Source organism: Rhamphochromis longiceps, linkage group LG9, assembly GCF_057381845.1.
Source record: "Rhamphochromis longiceps isolate RC_006_pf linkage group LG9, R_longiceps_female_GT1.1, whole genome shotgun sequence".
In the NCBI taxonomy this organism is placed as follows: Eukaryota; Metazoa; Chordata; class Actinopteri; order Cichliformes; family Cichlidae; genus Rhamphochromis; species Rhamphochromis longiceps.
The window spans coordinates 13,284,176-13,301,489 of record NC_140565.1 but is presented as its reverse complement, the minus strand read 5'-3'; the positions used below and the strand labels follow the sequence as shown (position 1 = coordinate 13,301,489).

Genomic DNA, 17,314 nt, shown 5'->3' with positions numbered 1-17,314 from the left:
AAGGAATGTTGCCAAGTCATATTGTGTCAGACCCAAGTGGAAGTTTTGTGCCTCAAAGAGTCGAATCATTGAAGGCCCAAAAAGTGAAAGCTGGCATGTGGTACACATCAAGCAAAGACGTTGGGGTTGCAACAAAAGCGGCTAGTTTTATTATATGGTTATTCTTTTATTGTGGGTAACGTGAAGTAGAAGGTTTATTTTTTTTATTTAGTCTAAGTTTAATATGTTTTTTTGTCTTTTGTTTGTTTGTTTTAAATCCTTTTTTGTTCTGAGAACCAAACAGACACAACTCGGGCAAATAATTCCTGTGCACGTCACTGCTTCACTGATGTGCCACATGTCTTTCCTGCATACTACGTAGCCTAAACCAATCATGAATCTTATCAAATGGAAGTATGCATCCTAAACTTAATGTTAAATCTTGAAGTCCATCACGTGAAGGTGTCAAGAGAGCATCTGCTCCACAGTGTTTTGGTGTTGACGTGTCATCTCAGTGGTGAGCGATCTGACAATGTTTTCATTATGGATCCCCCTCCACTCCTCGCTCCCGCAACTCCCGTCCGCGCTCCCAAACAAGAGGCTGGAATGTTGGGTTTCCATGACGCTAATGAAGTAAAAACCTGGCAATGCGTTGCTGGCAGCCTCTGAGCAGCTCCTGATCTGCGGCCTCCTTCTCATCAGGATCAGAGTCTGATCCCTCTGCAGCCTTCATTCACCAGGGCTTATTATGCCCAGGAATGTCTCTCACTCACTCCCTCCCTCATAACCCCCTCTGAAGCAGGGATGTGGGGTGCTGGGGTAAATTTTGGACAAATCCCCAGTAAGAGTACTACCCCAAATAACACACAACCCCCCCACACACTTTTTTTTCTGGCTCCCATCAAACTAAAACTCCTCCCCTACTACTCCTTACAATCTTTCCTCTGCTAACTGTCACACTTGGACAAAGATAAGCACAAACTCCTCTCCTTCTTTCCTGTGGAAAGCCTTTGTTGTGATTTATGTTCCATAAATGCTTCATGTAGCAGGCCCATGAGGTGACCAATCCCACTTGTTTGCCATTTGCCCCAGGGACAATGGGGAGTTTTTGGTACTCAAACAAGTCCTCACTCCAGAGTCCTTAGATTTCCCAGGGGAAAACAGAATGATCTTCCCAGAGGCGTGTTTATTTTTTTACCAGTGTTCAGAAATCCTTCAACTATTTGCAAATTGAAACGTCTTCCATCGCTGCACTGTCAATACCTCTGCCATTATGTTTTTTTAAAGGCACTCTGCAGTGGGAACCAGTCCTTTCTTTGTGTTCCAGCCAGAAAGGCAATTTAGGGGTTAAATAATCAGTCTCTGTACATTATCCTGTGTCATGCTGGGCTGGTGGATGCACCCATAATGTCTTGCTAATTAGCCTCTATTTAGGTTTTTCCAATAGGCCACACAGCTGCCATTGACGATTGAAGCCCATGGAGCTTTGCAAAGGAAGACCCTCTGTCTTGTGGGCATTCATGATTTTAGGCTTGTCCTTAATAAACCTTTAGTCTCCCCAAGCTTGATGCTTTCAGGATTCGGTATCCAGTTACTTGGTAGATGAATAGGGTATCTTGCCTCTGTGGGGATGATTTAGTCCATTGTGTGTATGTTGTCTTTCAAAGGATAATGTCCATAAATGGGATCTAAACTGACCAGGACCCATTAAGGGCTCAAGGGTTGAAGCAACTTGTTGTAAACGTTGACCCTTATCATATAAGATAGTGACAGAAAGAGGTTGTGGGAAAACCCTAGCACCAGGGATAAAAATAGCAAAAATCTACATTCAAAAATACTAAAAGTAACAGTAAAAATAACAGAGTAGTTGCTGGACCATTACAAAACAACGTTTGTCAAGTTTTGTACGGCAGAACTGAGTCTTATTATGATGTCTGGTTGTGCCAGAAGTTCATCACTGGTTCCTTTTGCTGCCTCGTGTGGAGCTGGGCAGCTGAAACAAAAAGACTAGAGGCTTATGCCCTCAAAACCCACCAGGTCTTCGGCACTGGAAGGAGCTGCACATGGCATCTGATGATTGATGAAGATGGTTGCTATGGATAAAGATGGGATTCCAGGTCCTGTGGAGAAGCTTTTGGCAAAATAGAAGGAGCAAGCATGTTGGCATGGACGACCATCTCACTGTGGTAGTGAAACAGTCTTGTGATTGAGCTTGTCCCCTCATGAAATAGTTTTTGGTAATGAGCTGCTTATTTAGTTATTTCCACACATTTTAGGCAATCTTTTGCTGGTTAATTGGTTTGAGTTGCCGCTTGTTGTCTTTATGATGATATTTCTCAACAGTCTAGTCGGCTGGACATAAAGTTCCCAGTAGAGCTGGGCGATATGAGATTTTTTCATATCACGATATGTTTTTTTCATTTCAGGCGATAACGATATCTATCACGATATAAGCCAAATAACTATTTGTAAGATTTAAATGTGCCGTTGCTCACAAGTAAAATGTGAAATAATCAGCAGCTTGTTTTGATTTAAATATTTATTTCCCATAATAAGTTCAACAGGGTAGATGTACTTAAGGAACATGAGACTTTTTCAGATAAATAAAGGCAAATATTGCAAACTACACAAAAGGCAGCCGCTAAAGCGTTTAAGTTTCAAAATAGAACAAACGAAACAAACTAAATTGTCAATTCCACTTAGAAACAAAATATTAATTCTAAAAATAAATCTTAGTTTGTTTTACAGAAGAACAGACAAAACTGACTAACTTTTGTCAATATCAAATAAACTGAGAACTAAAAGGAAATTCTCAATCTCTCCTTGTTGTATAGCTGAGCTTTTCAAACAGTTTTAACAGTTACTTTAGTCTGACAAAAGCCGAATGACGAATTAGCGCTTCCAGTCAGAGACTGAGGCTACGTCCACACGTACACGGGTATTTTTGAAAACGGAGATTTTCCGTTTTCGTTTTAAAAAATAATCCCGTCCACACATAAAGGCAGAAATGAAGGAAAACGCTGCTATGAACATGCCAAAGCATCAGGTGGCGCTAGATTCCTAACCGTGTAGAAATGTTGGCCAATCAGAAGTCTAGAAGCCTCGGTGGGAAAAAGTAAACAAAGCTGGGGCATAGAAGCAGAACCGAGTCGTATGTGTGGAGGGACAGTAACTGTGTGTATATGTAAGCATTTAAACACTGCAGAGAGTAGAATTAACAGTAACAGTATTGTAGAAATTCATTTCACCGAAACAATAACGTGGCGCACAGTGTGACGCATGCACCAGTTTATTGTATTTCCAGACTTGCTTTCGGCACAATTTACAGTGCACGCTACTCTGTTTTTTGTCAGACTTGAAATAGCCGAAATACCTTCACACTACGGAGCTTCTATGGCTCTTCCGTTCGACAATCTCTCCGGCATTGGAACCATCATCTGTTTTCTCTTCGGTCACGCTCGGTTGATTTTTCTAGTCGGCACACTCATTTCCTCCATTACCCGCTGGCTGCTTCCCAAACAAACACACGTGCGGCTTGGCACTTGTGCTGTATGTAACAAGTCACGTGACGCTGCGGCTGTGATTGGTTCGGCTCTGCGCTACTGAATTTGGATCGGCTGACCTTTTTTTTTTTTTAAGAGAACAAGAGTGGCGAGGTCTATCGCGATAGCTTAATTTCTCTATCGAGTAAAAGTTATATCGCGATACATATCGTTATCGTTCTATCGCCCAGCTCTAGTTCCCAGTAAAGCAGCAGAATATATAGACATTTTGCATGTCAGAGCTGTTCTGTTCAAAACGTTTTACCTGAACTGTTGATCACTGTGAAGTTGTCACAGACTGGTCAGTCGGCTGGATTTACATTTCAGGCCTCAGCTAGTATTGTCACGGTGGCCACAAAGACCTAGCATTATTAGCCCCACTGGCGGAACTATTTGTCCCACTCCAAAAGAGAGAGCTAACGAATAAAAGAAAAAACGGGAGACAGCTAAAGTCTTCCTGATCCCCATTTCCATGAAGGGTAATCCAGGGGTGATCGTCAGCACAAAATGCGGCTTTGACCGACTGTGTCTTTTGTGTGTGTGTGTGTGTGTGTGTGTGTGTGTGTGTGTGTGTGTGTGTATGTTTGTTTGTGTGTTTTCGTTTAACCTGTATTTGGCTGCAAAGATATGTGACCTGGAAACAACTATTAAAGTGAAGTCATATGACATTTAAAACATGAAATCAAAACAACCTCCCAAACAGCCTCCTGTGTATTTAGTGTGATTATAGTTTAGGACTCAGCATATCTAGATCACAAGTGTAATTATGTGAGTATGTGTGTATATTGTGTTTGCATGAGTGAGGGAACAGAGGGAGACGTGCCTACCCTCTTGTACTGGTTATTTCTAAGAAAGCCACCCATGCATGTTGTGTCAGCAGTCTGGTCACACTCCACTGTATGTTACCAGTAAGTAGCAAAAAATACCTCAGCCTTACCTACCTTAGTTAATGCATTGCGCTGTTCATGATCTCACTCTGACTAAGCCGAGAGCACGTTTTCAAGGTTAGATGATAACAGAGTGTTTTGTCCCCTTGTTAATGGCTGTGACTCACTGTTTGTAAAGTCACGTGCAGTACAGAGAACCACATACCTGAGATGCCGTGTTTTCTTTGGTTCGCTCGCTGGATGGCTGATGATTGCTAAAAGACCATAGTAGGTCTCGTTTATTTATGCACATAGCAGTTGGGTTCGTGTGTTGCGTTTCTGCCGTCCTCCACTTTATGGTGCTGTCGCCAGGACAGGAGAACTCAAACCCGGAATGGTGTCACATAGTTATCTTGTCACCAGTATGTACAGTGGGGCAAAAAAGTATTTAGTATCTTCTTCCTCCAAACACGACGAGTTGAGTTTATACCAAAAAGTTCTACTTTGGTTTCATCTGACCACATGACATTCTCCCAATCCTCTGCTGTATCATCCATGTGCTCTCTGGCAAACTTCAGACGGGCCTGGACATGCACTGGCTTCAGCAGCGGAACACGTCTGGCACTGCGGGATTTGATTCCCTGCCGTTGTAGTGTGTTACTGATGGTGACCTTTGTTACTTTGGTCCCAGCTCTCTGCAGGTCATTCACCAGGTCCCCCCGTGTGGTTCTGGGATCTTTGCTCACCGTTCTCATGATCATTTTGACCCCACGGGATGAGATCTTGCGTGGAGCCCCAGATCGAGGGAGATTATCAGTGGTCTTGTATGTCTTCCATTTTCTGATGATTGCTCCCACAGTTGATTTTTTCACACCAAGCTGCTTGCCTATTGTAGATTCACTCTTCCCAGTCTGGTGCAGGTCTACAATACTTTTCCTGGTGTCCTTCGAAAGCTCTTTGGTCTTGGCCATGGCGGAGTTTGGAGTCTGACTGTTTGAGGCTGTGGACAGGTGTCTTTTATACAGATGATGAGTTCAAACAGGTGCCATTCATACAGGTAACGAGTGGGGGACAGAAAAGCGTCTTACAGAAGACGTTACAGGTCTGTGAGAGCCAGAGATTTTCCTTGTTTGAGGTGACCAAATACTTATTTTCCACCCTGATTTACGAATAAATTCTTTACAAATCCTACCATGTGGATTCATGGATTTTTTTTTTCACATTCTGTCTCTCACAGTTGAAGTGTACCTCTGGTGCAAATTACTGACCTCTGTCATCATTTTAAGTGGGGGACCTTGCACAATCGGTGGCTGACTAAATACTTTTTTGCCCCACTGTAAATTGGTGGGTCCTAGGACTAATCTGCTCAGGGTTTATAAAACGTGATAGCATTTTGTTTGATACACTTCTGTTTGGAAACACAGTGGGCCTGCAGACACAGTTCATAGCATAAAGTGGCACCTTGGAAACGTTTAATTTTCCAGCTTCTACAGTATCATGTAGCATATGACCTGTCATCATTGAGACGGAGCAACACTGCCAATGATCTCTTTTCTTACTGGTGAAAGGTTAACAAGGCTAATGGATAATCCACTGGCTGTATAATATGTCAGTTCTGTCATTTGAAATGGTTGATTTCATATATCGCATGTTAGTTATTGCCAAAATGTTCTAAGGGGCTAAGGGATTCCTTTTCTCATCAGTCTGGACTAAATGTGAGCATATCTTTCTGACTGGGTGGAAAATGTGTGCAATAAGCATTATTTAACTGTCTTGACAATCTCCAGAGCACCAAGACTGTCTTCACCACGCGGTCCACGAACGTCTCGGTGAGCTGCTACGAGTCCTGAAGGCCATTATCAGCAAACACCAGAGCCTCAACTCAGTGGATATCCTCAGTACAGCTGGAACCGTCATCGCCACGGTCAAAGGTGAGCAAAGATGACCAGCTCCCCCTAAATGCTCACCCTCATAACTTTCGGCTTTCCTGTAAAACATGCCAGATACTCCTCCACTCTTCCTTTAGTCTGTTTTCTGTCTCTGCTTATCTAATCCTCCCTTCTCCCTTGATAGTCTTCTCTGCTGGGCATTCACTATTACCACGTCCTGTCTCTCATACAGTCTTCCCAATCCTGGTTTAAAGAACTTCCCAGAGACTGTTTCTCTGGAGTTGTCTTTCAGCTTCAAGGTGACACAGTTCTTCAGAAGTCACTCGAGCACTTTGAATGCAGCAACGTGTGTTTCAAACCCCATATAGAGACTAAGAAAATAATATTTGGGAGTCGGGTACCTGATACTTGAAGATCCAGGGAGAAGCGGGTGTCCTTTGTGCTTTGTCTGCCAGTCCAGTGGGAACTGCACAGAGGAATCCTTTTCAGTCGCTCATTCTTTAAGATTATGATCTGGCATGCAGGTCAGTTCTTAACTTGGCGGCCACACAAGAATCCCTAGAGTATACCTCGTCTCAATTTGCATTGCAAAGAGGGGCAGAGAGGGGCTGCATAAAAAGCTTTTACTTCTAAGGAATGGTGACATGATGGAGAGGCCTGAGGAGGCTCTGCATGTGCATGTGAATGTGAATGGGCTTCACCTTTAGCTGAAATACTTGGAATGAGTCCATACACATTTGGGCGTGTGCATATATGTGCCACAAAAAATAAGCTCTTGCAAGTCCTGTCTTTCATGCAGTAACTTGAGTGTTTATGTGGCACTGGAACATGTCTTTGCACAAGCGAGACAAAAAAGCACAACTTTGTCAATGAGGAAGGCTTGGATTTGAGAGCTTAATAGTCATTCTGTAAAAACATTGTTATTAATGCTCGTGATTATATTGCATTAATCATTAGGAGGATTCATAAGTATATAGATTGAAAGTCTTCAGCTGTTAGACAAACTTTTTTTTAAATAGTTCTGAGTAATGGTATTATTATTTTTATTTCAGAGGAAGTTCCTATAGTGAATAGTAGATATTATAACACAGTAATTACTTGTTCTTTCCATAACTATATGAAGTGCTGTAACATCTTTCTACCACTAGGTGGCCAGACCTGTCCACTTCTTGATACCCCACCCCCCCAAAAAAGAGAGATGTAGACGGTGCCAGTGTGTTATCAGCTTTGCTCCATTGTTTTTGAGCCACCAAGCCTGATATTTTACACAATAACGTACATATGAGGCAAAACTAGCAATTTGTTTTGGATTTCTACTTGAAGTGCACCCTGACCCTACGTCAAAGAGTTGTTTTGGTGGAAAATTGAACCTCCCACCCTGTGATACTCTGTTTCCTTGGCATACCTCAGTACGTCTTCAATTACTCTCTGTTGGAGCTTCCGATCCCTTAATTGCAGCACAGGACTCTGCTACTGATGAGTGTTTCGAGAGTGTTGTGCTTTTCGAGTGAAACAATACCATTTTTCTCTGATGATGTAACTTCCACATTTGGACCACTGGTTGGGGCCTGAGCGAGTACTGGCATTGTATTCCAGCAAGCCTCAGGATGTCCTGTTGGGGGGTAGGGGCTGTGCGGGAGAGGAGATGCGAAAGCAGAGCTGTATGATTTGAATGGTGGTAACTGCTGGGGGTGGCTTGGAGACACCCCGTTAAAATCAGTTTTTAAATTTAATTTGAAGACTTTTTCTTTCCCCCCATTGAATTTATTTTATTTATTTTCAGTGGTCAGTCTTTCCTTGTGTTGGTCAAAGGAATCCTTTTCTTGGACCAGCTAAAGATTTGCAAGTATTTTGGTGTCATGTTTAAGGCTTCTTCCAAGGAGTCTTAAGCAGGTGTTGATTTCCATGATCAACAAGGCTTATATCTGTTTAGGACAAAGCGGGACAGAAACCTGTTTTGAGGTAGGTAATTGCTGGTTCACTTGTGTGCTTCTTTAGCAACACCTTCTGAAAACATTTTGAGGTACGAGGCAATATGTAATAGCAGTTTAGAAGACTGGGAAGGTCTATAGTAGGCGTTTGTAGGTGGTTTGCATTATGTGAAGCAGATACTAAGAGACCAGGTGGAAGATCTAGGACTCTAGGTGTGGATGACGTTTAGGCTAGTTTTGTTTCAGGATTTGAGAAGTTATTAAAGTTCAGGAAATTCTGAAGTTGTCCCAGCTTAGGATTAATGTTCAAAAGTCAAGACATTGAAGTAGGTTTTGAGCTTAGCTAATAAAAAACAAGTGAACTCTGTTAGTTTTCTATTTAAAATGTCTGAAAGTCATTGAACTCTAGAAATCTCCATTGTTCTATTGGAAAGGAAAGACTGAATGACCAGTGACATCACTGATTTATTGCTGGGTCTCATTTCTGAGCATCTCTCTCCTGGTTTATTTTCCCTCTGCTCAGTCCGGCCAGGAAGTTTATTGTGAAGACTGATTACAGCCGTATTTACACTGGTGTTTTTCCTCCATTCTGTCCTCAGTCATCACTGTGTTTAGATTTTCAGCAGGAAACTACTGCAAGAGCAGATTACAGCCAAATATACACACTCACGGTCTTTGCTTATCTTCACTGATTTAACATAAAGTTGTTTTTGGATGCCTCTGAGGGATTGCTCAACTCTAAAAGGTCTACACACAAACAGTCCTCTAGCTCTCAGAGCTTTTGAGGAGTACAGTCTGAGTCAGAAGAGATTTTCATTCACTCTGTTGTTAACATCATGCACAGGATGATGAATCATATCTTGTGATTGTTGCCTTAAACACAGGATGTCTTCAGTATGCAGGATTTGGGGTTGTTACAGAAAGTTGACTCAGTCTTACTTCACCATAATTTGACAGGAGTGAACTTTAAGGAGGTGAACGAAGACAACAAACATAAGCATTTCGGAGAGATCTACGCCGCAATCGACACATTGGCATTCACCTTTGGCAATGTGTGAGTATGATGTCATTACTCTGATTGCTCCTTCCACGGCTCATTTCACTCGATGATGTTTGTTACTGCGTTCAGTTCGTTTGCATATGCACGCAGCTAATGGAGGCCAGCCGATATTTATTAATCTTGTGTAAAAAGAGAGAATAAGAGCTAAGGAAAAATAAAAGCAGTTCTTTTTTGTGAGTGCAGATAAAAACTCTGTTTATGCTAAATAAACCCCCCGAACATAATTTAAGTCGTGTTTTTGTGTGTATTTCCTTTTGTGCTTTTCATTCTTTACTGAACCTTTCTTTTATTTTGTTTTGTTTTTCTTCAGAGTGTCTGACTTCCTTATGGGAGATGTAGAGAATGGATCAGTGTTGGGGCTCCCCCTGACTAAGAGAAGCAGGGTAAGAGAAGTGCAATATTTAAAAGTGAGGCTTTAACTTCCTGATAAACATCCTCCAGAACTGCATTTAAGATTTAAAATGAAACTCGTACCTTAGAATATGGGCTCCATTATTAAACATACATTCATCATCAGTTCATGGACTCTCCTGTTAAGTGTACGATTTTGGCTTCTGGCCCTGAATTGTCAAAAATAAGATATGAAAAGTTGCCCAGCGGAGATCAGGGGTGAAGCAACATACCTGCAGGTTGCAGCATGATTCTGAAATGGCCTCTTCAAATGATGAATTGATGTCATGCTTTGTTGTTTTCCCACTGCAGTTTTTGTAACTGATGTAAGGAGGAAGCCAAGTTTCTGATAAGCCTTTTTCAAGCGTTTTAGCCGAGCGTACTCTGCTTTGACAAGGAAGTTCACCCTTCGTGCACCTCCCCTATGTCTCATATTTATTTATTCATGTTTTCCAGTCTTTTGAGAACCTCTCTGTGGAATCTGGAGGATCCGGTCTTGAGAAAGATGATCCGCCAGGTAAGGCAGATCACTGACACACAGCTACTGTACTGTACTGTTCTCCAGTGTGGAAGTTTCAGGAGTGGGGAGAGATTGACTCTGTTTTTTGTCCTCTCCCTGGCATGTCTGTGGGGTTATTTGCAATTATGTCCAGTCACCTTATTCTGGTATTAATGCATGTGGTCATTCTCCTGTCATCATTGCTTCCCTTCAAAAGGCATTAATATTGTATACTTTATTGATCCCTGTGGGGAAATTCTTCTCTGCATTTAACCGATGGGCATGGGCTTTTTCAGTGTGTAGAGACGGTACCTTGCTCAGGGGTACCTCAGGGTAGCCATTCGTTGGATTCGAACCCCCACCTTCCGATCATGGGGCCAAACACTCTACCTACTGAGCTGTCCCTGCTCCCACATCTTAGCCGCATTAGCCCACATCTTGCTAACTCAAGGTCAGCATGGGCTTTTTCCTGCTGACTCACAGTCATAGATGTTGCTAAACATGCACCTACTCCATCGAGCCATGTTCGATGTGTGTTGGTTGGTTAGTGGGGATCATGTTGCACACGCTTCCTCATGTGATTTATTTTTATTTTTTATTTTTTTTCGTGTGCTCATCAAAGAGTCTTCTCCACCGGTTCGGGCCGAAGAGGTGGACAGGACACTGCAGAGGCAGGACAGCGGAGTGGAGTCAGCACTGGCCTACGCCAAGGCGTGGTCCAAGTATACCAAAGAGCTGCTGGCATGGGTGGAGAAGCGTCTCAATATGGGTGAGTTATGACACCGGTGGATTCATAAGACCAATTCTGAAGTACTGTTGGGAGGCAGCAACTAAGTACTAAGTCACTAACTAACGCCCAAGTAGCTCAAAAGAATCCAAAATGATGTCATGAGTTGGTGTCATGGACCACGGTCATGTGCTTGACTCTTTAGTTGCCATACGAGATCCTTTCATTAGCTTTTTATGACGATGGGAACTAAAACGTCTTGTTTTGGACAGTAGATGAGCCGAGGGGCTTCAAAAGGGGCATTAATGAATATGAACTTGAATCATGCAAAGCTACACTAATGGAGTCTCAGCCATCTTAGTAGTTAATTTGTCCACTTGATCTTAAAAGTAGCTCCATTACAAGATCACTGGGAAATGTCAATGATAACTGCTGTACATTTTCTAGCTAAACACATCATTTTAGTGAGTGGACAGTGTAGTGATCCATTAAAGGCTAGTTCCCAGGGAAACCATGTTGATCACCTGAGCTGGACGTAAAACAATGAAGTCTTGTTCATGCTCAAGGTTGAGCTTGTAGTGTGCAAACTTTTGTTTGATAGATTGGTTAATGAATGGTTTCACTTATCCTGTGACACAGAACGCTCAGTCAAGCTGTGCAGTCCATATTATCAGCTCCTTTTCTTAAACACACTGATTTATCTTTTATCAGAATTAAGGACAATGTGCAGTTGATTTGGAAAGCATTAATGACTTAAAACATTTGTTTGAGATCCAATTATTAATTGAAAATGAAAGATACTTAAATAAAATATACATTTTTGAACCAGCAGAAAGGACGTTGTGTTGTAATGTTTGTTTAATCTATTTGAACCTGTTTGAATCTTGTTGTCTTTTTGCAGATATTGAGTGTGCAAAAAGTTACGCCAAGATGGCTGAGACTGCTAAGACGCTTGCTAGTCAACAGGTAAGTTGACGCTGCAGTTAACTTGACTTACATCGGCATCGTGTGCATCTCACACATGTTAGGGACTGAGATTTAAACCTCTTCTGCCTCGTTCAAGGAATTCATGCCTTTCCGTGAGATCTACATGACAGCTTTCAAAAATGACATCGAGTATAGCCAGCTGATTCTTCAAACTGCAGCAATACTCCAAAGCAACAAATTCATGCAGGTAACTGCTGCATTCATGAAATCTAACTTTATCATGGGTTGTATGATGGAAACAAGTGGTCTTACTGCTTTTGTGGGTGTGGTGTGGATTTTCTGTGTTTCTTTCCAGCCTCTCCTGGCCAGAAAAAATGAGCTGGACAAACTGCGAAAAGAGGTCAAGGAGCAGTGGCAGAGAGAGCAAAAGAAAATGGTGAGTCGACAGTCACGGAGGTTGCACTTTTAAGAGGACCACACACAAATGCACACTGGATCAAAAGCTTCATTGACCTGGGGTCTCAGCCCAAGAATGCTCTTGAAGTGATTCAGCCCGATATACAAATCCAGACAAATAGTTTGTTTTTAACCTGCCAAGACAAGTGCTCTGTTGCACGTATGACGGATTGAGAGACACTAATCCAGTGACTAAATCTAAGAAATAGTCAAAGTCCTAAACTCTGTAGTTGGACACCATAATAGAAATGTTACTGAACATGAATTATCTCTGCAAATCTGTTTGTGAATTGTATCTTTATAGCAATTATTGCATGTTATCAAAAACTTAAAAGCCATCTTTTTCTGTGGTTGCATTCACGTTGTACACAGCATGAATCTGTGTGTGACTCAAACTAATACGTGTACATCTGCAGCACGAAGCAGACACGGCTCTGAGGAAGGCCCGGCTCCTGCAGACCCAGCGACAGGATGAATACGAGAAGGCCAAGGTGTCGACTAGTCGGCTGGAGGAGGAGCAGACTGGAGGGGGAGGGGGAGCGGCAGCGGCAAAGCAGCTAGAAAAAAGGCGTAGGCTGGAGGAGGAGGCGCTGCAGAAGGTAGAGCATCACCTCTAATAGTCCAATCTATCCATTTTAGATATCAGTGAATTTGTTTCCTGTGATTATAAAGCCTTCAGTTGCCATTCGAGAACAAGTGATTAGTCTCTATTTGCAACATGAAGATCAGCTTTTAGTCATTAAAGTTCTTATTTCCTATTTTTTCCCCCAGATTTGAATCCATCACTTTAATTGAAAATTTCAGTGATTTATATTCTTTCTGTTGGCAGGCCGAGGAGGCCAAAGATCACTGCAAAGCTTGTCAGGTTGATGTCGGGGTGAAGAGAGTCGAGCTGGTCAACACCAAGAATGAGATTATCACTCAGATCCGAGAGATGGTCTCCCAGTGTGACCTCACCCTCAAGGCCGTAAGTTGAAATACGTTAAGTCTTTAAAGACATGTTCATTTAAACTGAAACCAGGCTGAGTGGTAGAAATAATGCACACCTCCACCGATAAGTTAACACTGGCTCAAAGTTGCTGAATCATCATTCACTGGAATGTGTCCCTGTTTCAGGTGACCGTCAACTGGTTCCAGCTTCAGCAGGCCCAGGTTGTGTCTCTACCTGTCAACCACCAGACTCTGTGTGAAAATGCCAAGCTGTACGAGCCTGGCCAGCGTTACATCGACTTTGTCAGGAGTTTACCTACGGATGCGCCTCGACTTGAGTGTCACTCGTTGGATTCACCTGTCACACAAAACACAGGGTGCGATGTCCCTTCCTCTTATTTGCTGTCTGAATGTGGTCAGAGCTTGTCATTTTAAACAGGTGTTTAAATTTAGTTTAGCTATTTGAACATTTGAATTCAATTGAAATGTGATGTGTTTTTAAGGTAATCAAATGACCTTATCTTAGTTTACCTACCTAAAGGTTTTTACTTGTTATTGGGGGGGTGGATTTATTTATTTGAAGATTTTAATTTCAGCATCGTTTAGAAGGTATGTCGTATTTTTAGTAGGATGCATGCAATGGAGTTCTGCAGGGTTCTGTGCAGGAACCAATTCTGTTTATATTAACCATGTTTTCCTGGAGCTATGTGATTTGAATTGAATGCTTTTGTCTCTACATTTTGTGTTGACAAACAATTACTTCAACACCTCAAAGCTTCACTGTTGGAACTGTAAATTTAAGTAAATATAGTACTGTAGCTATTACTGTCTGAGACTGCACATACTTTAGCGGTGATAGGTGGAGTTCCAGAGTCAGAGAGCTTGCTTTGGAAAATCTGAAACAGTTGTGACATCGCGCTGGCCGGGGCTTCCTGCGGAAATTACTGTGGTCACGGGAGAAAGGAGCTGGGCCAGTGGGCTTACCATCAGTTTACTAAACCCCGTCAGGGTTTCCCCTTGCATTAGTTTTGGGGTGGAGGCTAGCCCACTGTAAGAAGCCACAGCAAGAAAACAACAAAATTAAAAGATGAATTAGTTTATTTACCAAATGTAGCCCCACTTTTTCTTATTTCTTATTTTGAGCTGTGCCACTGTCTCTACATTTGTCAGTCATCTATGGCTGGCCTAATTCTCTAGGGGTCACTGCTGCACATTACTCACACAAGGGGAAACATAGCTCTTTGAAGATTTTCAGCACCATTAAACTCATGTACACACAAAGTCTGATTGACCAAGATGACACACACATTGGTCACTTCATAATTAGGCAAATGTAGTATCGACTTCTTTTGAAGGCTATGGTTAAAAATAGACGGTTTCCCTTTTGAGAGAGTTTTGTTGACGCGGGTTTGGGGTCACACACACAAATACCAGACAGATGGAAATAACAGTGTGCTTTGTTCTCACTTAGTTTTCTCCCTCCACGACCCCCACTCTCCTGCCTCCACCACACCCACCTCTGATCCCTCTGATCAAAAGAATTCAGCTTGGGAAAGAGGAAATGAAACTTAGGCCCACATACCAGCACTCATATGCTCTCACATGCACCCAGTGCAGCGGCCACCAAAAGGTTAAATATAGACCCGTGACCTACTTATTGTATATTGTTAGATGCAGCTGGATACTTAGCCTAACAATGGATGGCATCACATGTAGCTTTTGCCATTCCCGAGCTTATCTGTGTCAGTTAGTTGTCATTATGCTCTAATTATCTGCTGTCTTTGATTGGCTGATCATTCGTGGATCGTATCAAAACTGATGAGATTTACAGTTGTAAGTGGAAATTTGTTCCATCAGCAGAGGAGGAAATGTGGATGTTGACTGAGCTTAAAATTGTCTTGAAGTCAGTGGTCTTACTGCTAGACAGGAATCCTCAAATATAATATTGTAGGTATTAGATATTCATACTTTGTATGGGGACTAACAGCATTTGGCAGCCAGAAAGCTGAAAGCTTTGCTCTTTGTGAACTTTCCCTATTCTGGGGATAAATAATGTTGGGGTGTAATAGTCCCTGATGGGGGGATACTTTGATCTCCATATTATTAATTAGATCAATGTAAACAACTGTACATATAACAGTTTTAAATAACTAGGATATGGCATTGTGATTTTTAAGTAAATAATACAAATTGATGTCTTTTTCCACCCTAGGATGCCTTTCAATAAGCGCTCACTAAGTGGCAGCCACTCCTCCCACAGTAACCTGTCACAGGCATCTGTGACCTCTGACCTCCTTGTTGGAGATGATGTGGACAGCCCCATCAGTGCCCAACACCCCAAGATTGCTGAAAGACGCTCCAACGGTAGCGGTGACATCCAAGGTACACGTTTAGGATTTCTTCTATAAATGCAATCAACAGAAACGGGGTCAAATCATGACATCCTGAGAGAAAGTACAAAAACTTTTACACAGCTTACTAATCTCACTGAGTAAATACCTGCACAACAAAGACGGAAACTAGCACTAGAGATAGTTTTGCACTCCACTACATTGTTGCTGAGGGAGGTACACAACAGTTTGCTCAATGCCTAGCAAGTAAACATTTTGAAATATGAAGTTCGGGTAACCAGGTTGAAGATTTAAACTGGAGCCAACTTCCCTGTGGTTTGTTTTGTTTTTGGTAATGTGTGCAGGTGTTGACCTCATTACCTTTAGGCCCGCCTTTAAGTGTTTGTAACATAATTGGAAACTGACTTCAACTGACTTTATGATCAGTTTTATAGCATGCAGCTAACATGGGACTTCTTATCTTTTAATGTTGTGTTTTTGAACAAGCACTTAAAATTCAGGCGCCATTTCGTCCCTGGACCTCGGCCAATCAGGGTGGAGGGATGTGCAGTGATTCGGAAAGTGCTGGAGGGAGCAGTGAGTCCCGGTCCATGGACTCGCCGACTGCAAGCCCAGGTAGGATTGTGAAGATTGTGAAGTCCCCCTAAAATGATCACTAGCAGAACTGATTTAGTGCGACACCGCACTCAATAGCTATTTAGCTAACGAGTACGAATGCTGTGTCTATCTGCTGGGTAAATCTCTGCATGCCGTCACACTTGAGCTATCAAAAAAGAAAGAAAGAAAATCACATTCACTTCCTGTCGGTATGTTTTTTTGTCCCGATAATAAAGGCAGCACGCTGGGTTTTCCCTCCACAGTTGCACAACATCAAACTCATTTGTGTCAGTCTTTCATCACGGTTAAAAGCACCACCCATAGCCAGAGATGGCACATTTTTCTGGACTGACTGTCTTGAGAGCACCTCAGGGCAGCACGCATCTTTTTTTTTCCCTAGCGAACTTGATGTTCACCCAGGTTTGTTGGTGTGTAATCACAGAATAAAGAGGCAGTCATGCCTCTTTGTTGCACTCTGCAATGTACGCACACACATAAGAATGTTGCAACGGTTTCCCTGTGCTCCCTGATTGCTGTGCAACAACATGTGTGTTTTGCGTCCTGTAGTTTGTTGTTGTAGTTCTTGTTTTTTTTTTGTTTTTTTTTGCAGGGGCTTTTTTTTGTAATGGTGTTTTTCTGTATATGCACCACCCTTCTGTTCTTTTGTTTTCCATACTTTTGCACTGGGCCTACTTTTTTGTTCTTTTTTTGCTAAGATGTTTTCCCGTGTTGGTTTGTTTTGCCCATTTGCACGCACTTTCTTAAAATGCAGTGCTCTGAGCTTTCGGTTCGACTATAATCAGAATGCAAAAAGCCATTTGCAAAGAAGAACGTAGCTATAATTGTTATTTTATGTGTTCCTGTCATGGACTTTACATTGAAAACTTTAAATAGCACTATGCCCATTTTATATGTTACAGTGACAAATTTAGGTAATACCACCAGGTTTGTAGTAACCTTGGAGAACATCAAACAATTTCCTGTTAAATTGATTTTACCAAACCTGTGTGTAAGGCATGGCTAGTTGTTATGGGCGGGTCTTGACTGGAGAAAGTTGGTGCACGGTGTTAAATTGTGTACTGGAGTCTGCCACAAAGCTCTCCCAGCCCCCAGAGTGTGAACAATGGCAGCACTTATCTCTGATTAACCTGTTATTGAGCTCATCAGAAG

At 42.2% G+C, this 17,314-nt stretch overlaps 1 protein-coding gene across 2 annotated transcripts in view; it reads left to right on the top strand.

The window, feature by feature from the left end:
* arhgap29a (Rho GTPase activating protein 29a) overlaps positions 1 to 17,314 on the top strand; it is a 33,200-nt gene that overhangs the window by 10,425 nt on the left and 5,461 nt on the right. Inside the window, exons 3-15 of one of the 2 annotated variants that reach the window (XM_085418351.1) lie at positions 6,175 to 6,318; positions 9,165 to 9,261; positions 9,578 to 9,650; positions 10,114 to 10,174; positions 10,779 to 10,925; positions 11,785 to 11,849; positions 11,947 to 12,057; positions 12,166 to 12,246; positions 12,683 to 12,865; positions 13,096 to 13,233; positions 13,383 to 13,573; positions 15,409 to 15,578; positions 16,034 to 16,162. In XM_085418351.1, coding sequence (XP_085274477.1) covers positions 6,175 to 6,318; positions 9,165 to 9,261; positions 9,578 to 9,650; positions 10,114 to 10,174; positions 10,779 to 10,925; positions 11,785 to 11,849; positions 11,947 to 12,057; positions 12,166 to 12,246; positions 12,683 to 12,865; positions 13,096 to 13,233; positions 13,383 to 13,573; positions 15,409 to 15,578; positions 16,034 to 16,162 — 1,590 coding nt within the window. The other variant, XM_085418352.1, reaches the window with a different exon arrangement.